We start from the raw sequence: 10,494 nt of genomic DNA on the forward strand, positions 1-10,494 counted from the left end.
CCTTTGCCAGCCCCTGGCAGAGGTGCCCACGGTGGTGGCCCGTGCCCTGTACCGACTGGCAGGGGGAGCCAGCAGCACCTCGGCCATCCAGGCAGATCCAAGAACGGTAGGAGCAGATGGAACCGAGTCCCTGGCATCTCTGCTGAGCCCTCACGTCCCTCCCTTCTGTCTCTGTTTATGTCTGTTTACACAGCAGGCTGTCCTGTCTGTCTCCAGCAGGGCTTTGCCTCCCCTTTCTGCCTTTACACCACAGCTGAGTGAAAAACCTTTCAGAGTCATGGGATGGGTTGGGTTGGAAGGGACCTTCAAGATCATCCAGTCCCACCCCCCTGCATGGGCAGGGACACCTCCCAGCAGCCCAGGCTGCTCCAAGCCCCATCCAACCTGCCCTTCAACACCCCCAGGGATGGGGCAGCCACAGCTTCCCTGGCCAACCTGGCCCAGGCTCTCCCCACCCTCACACTCCACAATTCCCTCCTCAGCTCCAACCTCCAGCTCCCTCTCCCACTTTTCATCCCTCCCCCTCATCCCATCCCTCCCTGCCCTTGGCCCAAGTCCCTCCCCAGCTTTCCTGGAGCCCCTTCAGGCCCTGGAAGCTGCTCTAAGGTCTCCCTGGAGCCTTCTCCTCTCCAGGCTCAACACCCCAACTCTCCCAGCCTGGGTCTCCAGAGCTGCTCCAGCCTTTGGGTCATCTCTGTGGTCTCTGGACCCTCTCCAACAGCTCCATGTCCTTCTGATGTTGGGGACAACCCTTCCCTGGTTCCTCCTCTCTCCTCCCAGGGCAGACACTAATCTCCACAAGTCCTTTACAAGACAGAGCTCCTTGATCCTCCTCCCACAAAGCAGAAGAGGAAGCTGAGGTGAAATGCCACAGGGATCAGCTAAGGAATCAGTGGGGCTGGAATCGCCCCAATTTTCACAGCTCTGTCCTGACTTACCTAAATTTGTGACACAAAGTCTTTCCTTTGCTGAGCTCTTGTAGCAGGAAACATCTGTCAGCCAAGTAATCCTGAGAGGTTTAGCTGTGAAGATGCTCTTTTCTCTCCCCTTTTTGTGAACCAGTTTCCATCTCTCTCCCAGGTCACTCAAATGCTCTATGGATTTCTGATTAAAATGAACAATTCCTGGTTTCAATCCATCATTAAACCAGACTTAAAAGGAATTCTGGGTAAGAACAACATAAGGATGAAGAACACAAGAATGTGTTTGACTCCACATGTTACCTGGCAGCTTTCTGAGTACTAACATTGTCTTCTTCTGGTCACCTCCCTGTCAATCCCCACTGTTCTGGCTGTTCCAGGTGATGTTCCTCAACACTATGTGGCTGTTGCTGGCCCTGTGAACACCACCTACCTTGTGCAGTATGTCCTGGCCAACCTCACAGGCACTGTGGTTAACCTCACCAAGGAAGAGTGCCAGAACCCTGAAAAGGCACCCAACACTGAGCATGAGGTAAGGAGCCATCAGGGTGAGCTGCTGCGCAAGGGCAGGTCAGCTGCCCAGTTTGGATCCTGTTCTTGAGGAAAGCTGCTTAGGAATCTTTGGTATTGATTGTAATAGTTGTGGAATCATGGGATTTGTTGGAGGGACCTGAAAGATCATCCAGATCCAACCCCCTGCATGGGCAGGGACACCTCCCAGCAGCCCAGGCTGCTCCAAGCCCCATCCAACCTGCCCTTCAACACCCCCAGGGATGGGGCAGCCACAGCTTCCCTGGCCAACCTGGCCCAGGCTCTCCCCACCCTCACACTCCACAATTCCCTCCTCAGCTCCAACCTCCAGCTCCCTCTCCCACTTTTCATCCCTCCCCCTCATCCCATCCCTCCCTGCCCTTGGCCCAAGTCCCTCCCCAGCTTTCCTGGAGCCCCTTCAGGCCCTGGAAGCTGCTCTAAGGTCTCCCTGGAGCCTTCTCCTCTCCAGGCTCAACACCCCAACTCTCCCAGCCTGGCTCCAGAGCTGCTCCAACCCTGGAATCATCTGTGTCCTCTGGACTTGTTTTAAGCCAGGCTTGGTGAGAGGGCTCAGAGAAGCCTCTAAGAGGGATCTCCTCCCATTCCCAAACCCAGATCCCACCCCAGGTGGGGTGGGGATCCCACCCCAGCATTGACTCCTACCCCAGGTCCTTCCACCACCCAGCCACCCTTCAGCTTCTTCATAGGATCATGGACTGATTTGGGTTGAAAGGGACCTTCAAGCCCACCTAGATCCAACTCCATGGGTGGCTCATTTCTGGCTCTCCCTCCCATTCTCCCTGCAGATCTATGACTATGCCTGGGTTCAAGGTTCCCTGGACCCCAACTCAACATCCCGAGTCCCCTTCTGTGTTCGGTCAAGTGTCCACCTGAGCAAAGCTCTTTCTCCTGCCTTTGAGCTGAGGCAGTGGGGATCCACAGAATATTCCACATGGACAGAGAGTCGGTGGAAAGAGATCCGTGCCAGGATATTCCTGGTAGCCAGCAAGGAGCTAGAGGTGAGTTTGGACCTGTCTGAATCAACCAAGTAGAGGGAAAAGGAGAAACCTGTGCAGAACATCATCTGAGAGCTGGAGAAACAGCTCAGAGGTTGGTGGGAGATGTTGTGTCAGTGTGAGAGTCCCAGTTTAGAGCAGCCAGGCTTGGAACCTTGGGAATGAGGGAATCAGGAATGAAAAGCTGGTGCTAATCCTGCCAGCTCCAGCCATTTGGGGGTTAATAACCTCCTGGTTGAGGCTGAGACAGAGCAGAGTGATCAAGAGTCCCCTGAGCAGGCTGAGGGCTGGGAATAAAAGAGAAGTGATAGGAATTTTCCCCCCTTCCCTCAGCACAGGGAAGCAAGGCAGGGAATGTGGCTGCTGAGCTGCTCTGCCTGATCCACAGCCCAGATCTTTGCAGTTTGAATCCTCCCTGGAAAGCCCAGAAATCATTTGGGCACCAGCAGAAGCTGCTGGTGGTCCGGGGCTCTCAGGTGGGCCAAGGCTCTCCTCAGGTGGGCCAAGGCTGTCCTCAGGTGGGCCAGGCAGCCCTCAGCTGGTTCCAGCACCAGCAGAATAAGGGTTAAGAGGCATCTTGGGACCCTGGGTCTGTCTGGATCCCCTCTGCTTGGCTGTTAATGATGTCACACCCTATGGGGACAGACCCTGCCCTGCTCTCCTCCTCAGAAAGTGCAAGCCCAGACAGTTGTTGCATCTCTTAGGTGGTTCTTTGAAATCTGAGCAGTTTATTCTCCTGGCACTGGGGTTATTTTGACACAGCCAGACCAGCCCAGAGCCCTGCCCGTGTCTCCCAGCCCATTACAACCCAGTAACTGGTGCCCTGGAGATGCAGAGTTTGAACCTCGATGTGTTCACCCAGTAGAAAATGTACTTTCAACAGTTGTAGCAGCACAAGAGGGTCCAACACTGCACAAGATGTCCAGGGGGGATCAGGAGGGACCCCTGCCCTGCAAGAGGAAGGGTTGGGAGGAAGGAATCTCACAAGTGCCTGGGCTGGCACTTGGGCTTCAGGAAAAGTGCTGAGCAGGAGGAAATCTCTGTGCTGCTGGTGAGAGATGTTGGTTCTCCCAGCAGCTCTGCTGGGTTGAAGGCACTTCCAGCTCCTTGCTGGGGGAAGTGACAGTTCAGGCAGGAGCAGCCAATGTCTTACATTAAAACCAGGCTAAAAATCTTGGCAAACTGCTTTGACCACATGAAACATGGCAGGTCCCTTCTCCATGGTACAACAGTCATGGATCCTTTTCCCTTAAACATCAGTTTTTGTGCCTTGTTGGTGGCTTTTGTCCAACTCTGCAAGGTCAGAGGATCTTTATTATTTTGCTTGTGCCTCAGGAGGGAGCTGGTCTCTGGTAAGAGACCCCCATTCCATGCAGATTCCATCAGCTGCTGCAGCTCTGGGGCTGGACCAGGGCTGCTGGGTGTTTGTTCCTCCTCCCTGAGTCTGTACCAGGGATGCTGGGTGTTTTTTCTTCCCTGGGTCTGTACCAGGGGTGTTGGGTGTTTGTTCCTCCTCCCTGGGTCTGTACCAGGGGTGCTGGGTGTTTGTTCCTCCTCCCTGAGTCTGTACCAGGGATGCTGGGTGTTTTTTCTTCCCTGGGTCTGTACCAGGGGTGTTGGGTGTAATGAAAGATTTTGTGCCCCTAGGCCAGGGGTGTTGGGTGTTTGTTTCTCCTCCCTGAGTCTGTACTAGGGGTGCTGGGTGTTTGTTTCTCCTCCCTGAGTCTGTACCAGGGATGCTGGGTGTTTGTTCCTCCTCCCTGGGTCTGTACCAGGGGTGCTGGGTGTTTGTTCCTCCTCCCTGGGTCTGTACCAGGGGTGCTGGGTGTTTGTTCCTCCTCCCTGGGTCTGTACCAGGGGTGCTGGGTGTTTGTTCCTCCTCCCTGGGTCTGTACCAGGGGTGCTGGGTGTTTGTTCCTCCTCCCTGGGTCTGTACCAGGGATGTTGGGTGTTTGTTCCTCCTCCTTGAGTCTGAACCAGGGATGCTGATTGTTCCTTCTCCCTCCCCAGATCCTCACCTTGCTGGTGGGCATTGCCATCCTCATCATCTCCCTCTTTGCCACCTACTTCATCAATGCCAAAGCTGATGTCCTTTTCAGCATCCCACGGGACCCTGGGGCTGTGTCTTACTGAAGATTGAGAAGTCTTAACCCCTTGGATTACAATTGTCAAAGAGCAAACTACACTGGAATGCCCCTCTCCCTGGATAGGGATGCAGGTGGGTCTCTCCAGAGCTTCCAAGTTCTGGAGATTTGAGCCCTGAAGCAGAAGAGATTTTCCCAGAAAACTGTGCCGACCAAGCCCTGAAGAAACTGAGGCTGGGAAGTTCCCAAAGCCTTTCTTTTGAATTTGTCCTGACTCCTGAGCAGCTCCAGAGGGAGGTTTGGTCCTGCAGCCCACTGGGACAACCATGTGGATGTTCTCCATGAAGGAAAGGTATTTTCTCTGGGATTTGTGTGGACCAGCAGATCCCACAGTGTCTGCCAGCACAGGTTGTCTTGTCCATGTCCACCAGTTGCTGTGAATCAGTGCAGGGAGGACAAGGTGTGTTTAACATGATTAGATGTAAAATGTCCTGGTTTGTTTTTTTAATGGTGCAATATTTTCTGTGGTATGTGTATATATATATATATATATATTTAAATAGTCCTGTTTAATTAAAAAAACAATCTCCGCTTACAAATTAACCCCTTGGGTTGTTTTGTCTCAGTTGTTGCCAAAAGAACCAAAACCAACAGGGGTTGCAACAGGTTTTGGTCTCAGGAGCAAAAAAAAGAGTTGGTCTGATTTGGGTTTTGACTCACAGGGAAACACTTAGGATTATTTTTATACTAAAGAAAGATTTTGTGCCCCCAGAAGAGCCAGAGAAGGACAAGTGAAAGATCTTGTGCCCCTGGACAGACCAGGGAAGGACAAAAGGAAGAACTTGTGCCCCCAGACAGACCAGGGAAGGATAAATGAAAGATTTTGTGCCCCTAGAAGAGCCAGAGAAGGACAATTGAAAGACTTTGTGCCTCAGAAAGGCCAGGGAAGGACAAAAGGAAGATCTTGTGCCCCCAGACAGACCTGGGAAGGACAAAAGGAAGATCTTGTGCCCCCAGACAGACCTGGGAAGGACAAAAGGAAGATCTTGTGCCCCCAGACAGGCCAGGAAAGTTCAAAAGGAAGATCTTGTGCCCCCAGACAGACCTGGGAAGGACAAAAGGAAGATCTTGTGCCCCCAGACAGACCTGGGAAGGACAAAAGGAAGATCTTGTGCCCCCAGACAGACCTGAGAAGGACAAAAGGAAGATTTTGTGCCCTCAGCCAGGCCAGGGAAGGATGAATGAAAGATTTTGTGTTCCCAGAAGAGCCAGAAAAGGACAAGTGAAAGATCTTGTGCCCCCAGACAGTCCAGGGAAGGATATATGAAAGATTTTGTGCCCCTAGACAGTCCAGGGAAGGACAAATGAAAGATTTTCTGCCCTTAGACAGACCTGGGAAGGACAAAAGGAAGATCTTGTGCCCCCAGACAGTCCAGGGAAGGATATATGAAAGATTTTGTGTCCCCAGAAGAGCCAGAAAAGGACAAGTGAAAGATCTTGTGCCCCCAGACAGTCCAGGGAAGGATATATGAAAGATTTTGTGCCCCTAGACAGTCCAGGGAAGGACAAATGAAAGATTTTCTGCCCTTAGACACCCAGGGCTCTGGCACCCGGGTTTGTGCCAGCCCTCAGCCAGGCCAGGGAATGAACTTCCTGTTGTCCAGGCTGTTTGCTCTCCAGGGCTGGTCACTCCAAGTGTGTTTTGTACCTTGATCTTGGTCCATCTTTAGGTTCTGGTGTAATAAATGTGGTTTTTAGGAGTGTGCTCACACCCTTTGTGTCTTTCCATGCCATTGCCTCGTGCCCAGCAAGGCTGAGCTTTCAGGACTAGTGGTTCTGACTGGTTGGTTGGGGTTGTTTTTTTGGTATGAGAACTCCCTTGTTCTTCAGTTACTGTGATTTCAAGGTGTGATGGTGCTGTTGTCCAAAACAAGGAGCTCAAAACCAGGACTAATTCCAGAAATGAGACCTGACAAGCACTAAAGGAGACACTTTCCCTTCCTCAGAGGACCATGAGAGTGTTGTGGTGGTGAATCCTTTTCCCAACTAGGAGTTTTTAAAGTGATTCAGACCTTGCATTTTTCAGTGCTACCCTGAGGGAGACTTTTCCCACTTCCTGATGTATCCAGGTATCAGGAAACTGCTCCTGATGTTGGGCAGAATGTTTCTGTGCCTGTTTGCTTTGCATTTCTTCTAACAGTGCTGAAGAATCTCAGTTGCCTTGGAGGTTTCCTTGGAGATCCCTTGTCTTTACAATGAGGATTTTCACAGCCTCCAACTCCTCATCTTTGGATCCATTCCAGCTTTGTCAGGACAAAGGAACTTCCCCCAAAATTCTTCAACCAGGCCCTTTCTGTGCCTGAAATGATGGTGGGTGAGAGGGACTGAGGGAGAACGTGTGGTCAGGCAGGGAATTTTATGGGATGTGTTCTTCCTTCCCCAAGGGAAGTTTGTTAAATTCTGATTTGGGTTTTGCATCTCAAAGTGCAGATGATGAACCCATGGGGGGGGCAGGGCTGAGCTGGTGGGATCAGTGGTGGCTGAGCAGGCAGTTTGATCAATCTGCATGGGGTTCTTCATTGAGTCATGGGATGGGTTGGGTTGGAAGGAACATAAAAGTCATCCAGTGCAGCCCCTGCATGGGCAGGGACACCTCCCAGCAGCCCAGGCTGCTCCAAGCCCCATCCAACCTGCCCTTCAACACCCCCAGGGATGGGGCAGCCACAGCTTCCCTGGGCAACCTGGCCCAGGCTCTCCCCACCCTCACACTCCACAATTCCCTCCTCAGCTCCAACCTCCAGCTCCCTCTCCCACTTTTCATCCCTCCCCCTCATCCCATCCCTCCCTGCCCTTGGCCCAAGTCCCTCCCCAGCTTTCCTGGAGCCCCTTCAGGCCCTGGAAGCTGCTCTAAGGTCTCCCTGGAACGTTCTCCAGGCTCAACACTCGAACTCTCCCAGTCTGTCTTGTGGAATCACAGGGTGGTTTGGGTTGGAGGAACCTTCAAGATCATCCAGTCCCACCCCCTCCATGGGCAGGGACACCTCCCAGCAGCCCAGGCTGCTCCAAGCCCCATCCAACCTGCCCTTCAACACCCCCAGGGATGGGGCAGCCACAGCTTCCCTGGCCAACCTGGCCCAGGCTCTCCCCACCCTCACACTCTAGAACACCTCTTTGCTGTGTCCTCTTCCCCTCAAAGTGTCCCTCCCCTTTGCTGTGTCCCCTCCCCCTCGCAGTGTCCCCCTCTCACTGGTGTCACAAACCCCTTCACAAGGGTGAGGGGGCTGCTCTGAGGACCCTGAGGTGACCAGTGCTTGAAATACCAAGGTGTTTTGGTGCAGTAAAGCTGGTGGTGGTGAAAGGGGCTGATCTGGGTGTCCTGGAGAAGGAAATCTCATTTGATATGGAAACAAGATGATGCAATAAAGGCCTCCTGGGTCACCTGCCTCCCTCTCCAGATCACAAACAGGGCAAACTGGGAGAGATCAGGATCTCTGTGACCTGCTCAGTGGTTCAGTCTCACTCCTGCTCTTCAAACAAAGAGCTGCCAGTGGATTGGGGAGTTTTCCTTCCCCTCCTCTGGGCCCAGGAAACCCTTTGCTGCTTTTGTGCAGGGCTGCTGAGCCCCCTGGGGAGCTGCTGGAGCCTGGGCTGGGTGTCAGCCCTGCAGGGCCTCCCTCTCCAGCCAGCCTTTCCCAGGGTGGTGGGGCTTGGAAAGGGACCTCCTGAGATCATCTAGCCCTGCTGGAACAGGATCCTCTAGAGCAGATCTCACAGGAACACCTCCAGATGGGCTGGGGGTGTCTCCAGGCACTGGGAGACCCCCCAGCCTCTCTGGGCAGCCTGGCCCAGGGCTCTGGCACCCCCAAAAGTCAAGAAGGATTTGCTTCTATTTAGGTTAAACCTCCTGTGCTCCAGTTTGTGCCCATGGCCCCTTGTCCTGTCACTGAGAAGAGCCTGATCCCACCCTCCTGACACCCCCTGGAGATGTTGATCAGCACTGATGAGACCCCAACTCAGTCTCCTCCTCTCCAGCTGAACAGCCCCAGCCTTTCCTCACAGCTCCAGTCCCCTCATCATTGTGCCCTTTGCTGGACTCCCACCAGTAGCTTGTCCTTGAACTGGGGAGCCCAGAACTGGACCCAGTTCCCCAAATATGCCCTCACCAGGGCAGAGCAGAGGGGCAGAACCTCCCTGACCTCCTGCCCAAGCTCTTCTTTTGCAGCCAGAGGAGCTGGAAGCAGGTAACTGATCACTCCTCTCCGACAGGAAAGGTGGTTCCAATCTCCAGTTGATCTTGTCCAGGCCTGTCCTGCCTGCACCAGCCCCACTGTAACTGGGAGGAGGTGGGGAAAGGGACCCCAGGATGGCACTGGCCCTTTTGGCTGTGGTGTGGGCTCATGGCTCCCCATGCCCGCAGGTTCCTGTGTCCCCAGTTTCAAATCAGTTTGGTCCCCTGGTGTCTCCCCCTCTTCAGGGTGTTGCTTTGGGCTGAGCTGTGTCCCTGGTTCCTCCTGCCCACCCCACCCCAGCTGTCCTCAGCTGTGCAGAGCCTCAGAGTTGATAACTCCCCTGATAACACCCTTCCCTATCCCTCCTGAGATTCTGGGCATTAATTAGAGCATCCCTAATGCTAATGAGCAGTGGGGAAGAAGGGCCTTCTCAGGAAATTCATGTGGAAAGTCGTTAGTGTTGGTGGCTACGTGGGTTTATTTTTATCTTTGTGATAAAAGATCTTGGGTTTTCTTTTCCTTCCAGGGCCTGAAGGGGCTCCAGGAAAGCTGGGGAGGGACTTGGGCCAAGGGCAGGGAGGGATGGGATGAGGGGGAGGGATGAAAAGTGGGAGAGGGAGCTGGAGGTTGGAGCTGATGAGGGAATTGTGGAGTGTGAGGGTGGGGAGAGCCTGGGCCAGGTTGGCCAGGGAAGCTGTGGCTGCCCCATCCCTGGGGGTGTTGAAGGGCAGGTTGGATGGGGCTTGGAGCAGCCTGGGCTGCTGGGAGGTGTCCCTGCCCATGGGGGGACTGGATGAGCTTTAGATCATGGGATGGTTTGGGTTGGAAGGGACCTTAAAGACCACCCAGATGATCCACTAGATGATCTTGAAGGTGGCAGCTCCATCCCTGGGGGTGTTGAAGGGCAGGTTTGATGGGGCTTGGAGCAACCTGGGCTGGTGGGAGGTGTCCCTGCCCATGCAGGGGATAGGACTGGATGATCTTTCAGGTCCCTCCAACCCATCCCATGGTTCTATGATAGAAACAAGATTGCTGAGTCCTGGGCAGCAGCTCAGTGTTTCATGGACTGTTGGGCTTGGAGCTGCTCAGTGAGGAGGGGTCTCAGCTGCCCAGGGTGCCAGTGCAGAGCTGGGGGTGTGGCCACCTTGGAGGGAGCCTGAAGAAGGTCATTCCCCCAATGAAAACCCATTTGCTTTGATCATTAGCAACGTTTGCAATGGGAATGATGCAAAAGAGCTGGCAACAACCAGACCTCCCTGCTCTGGGTGTCTCTGAGGCAGCAGCTCCCAGGAGAGCACCCCTGGGTGCCCCTCAGTCTGGGGCAGGGCTGCAGCTGGGACCACTCCTGCCTGTCCTGTCTGGTCCAGGAGGACATCATCCAGCTGGGAAACAACTCCCACGAATGCTCTGGAGATTCCTGCTTGGTTTTCTGCCTTCAGGTTTCTCCTGGCAAACCTTCCTGCAGCCTCTGAAGGGTCTCTCCCATCTGCCCAAAGCTCCTGTCCCTCCAGCACAGGCAGCAGAGGAGACAAAACTCCCTCCAGCTCCCTGGGAAGTTCTCTCCTCTCCCTTCTTTACACCTTGGCTTCTTGCACCAAAGCCTGAATACTTGGATTTCTTCCAGAGCTACTACATGGAGAGGTTGTTCTACATCATTCCTGGTCTAACCAGTTCTTCCTGGACAGCTTTGAGTCCTGTCCAAGTACTTGGCATC

General features: G+C 53.8%; 1 protein-coding gene across 1 annotated transcript in view; it reads left to right on the forward strand.

The window, feature by feature from the left end:
- Nucleotides 1-4,676, forward strand: part of NCSTN (nicastrin) — a 17,461-nt gene extending 12,785 nt beyond the window's left edge. The window contains exons 13-17 of the mRNA XM_009993773.1: nucleotides 11-106; nucleotides 1,081-1,168; nucleotides 1,301-1,452; nucleotides 2,258-2,470; nucleotides 4,478-4,676. Of these exons, the coding sequence (XP_009992075.1) occupies nucleotides 11-106; nucleotides 1,081-1,168; nucleotides 1,301-1,452; nucleotides 2,258-2,470; nucleotides 4,478-4,600 (672 nt within the window). The 3' untranslated portion in view covers nucleotides 4,601-4,676. The remainder of the gene's footprint in view (nucleotides 1-10; nucleotides 107-1,080; nucleotides 1,169-1,300; nucleotides 1,453-2,257; nucleotides 2,471-4,477) is intronic.
- The last annotated feature ends 5,818 nt before the right edge of the window (nucleotides 4,677-10,494 follow it).

The sequence above is a fragment of the Chaetura pelagica genome, unplaced genomic scaffold (assembly GCF_000747805.2).
Source record: "Chaetura pelagica isolate M959 unplaced genomic scaffold, ChaPel_1.0 scaffold823, whole genome shotgun sequence".
In the NCBI taxonomy this organism is placed as follows: Eukaryota; Metazoa; Chordata; class Aves; order Apodiformes; family Apodidae; genus Chaetura; species Chaetura pelagica.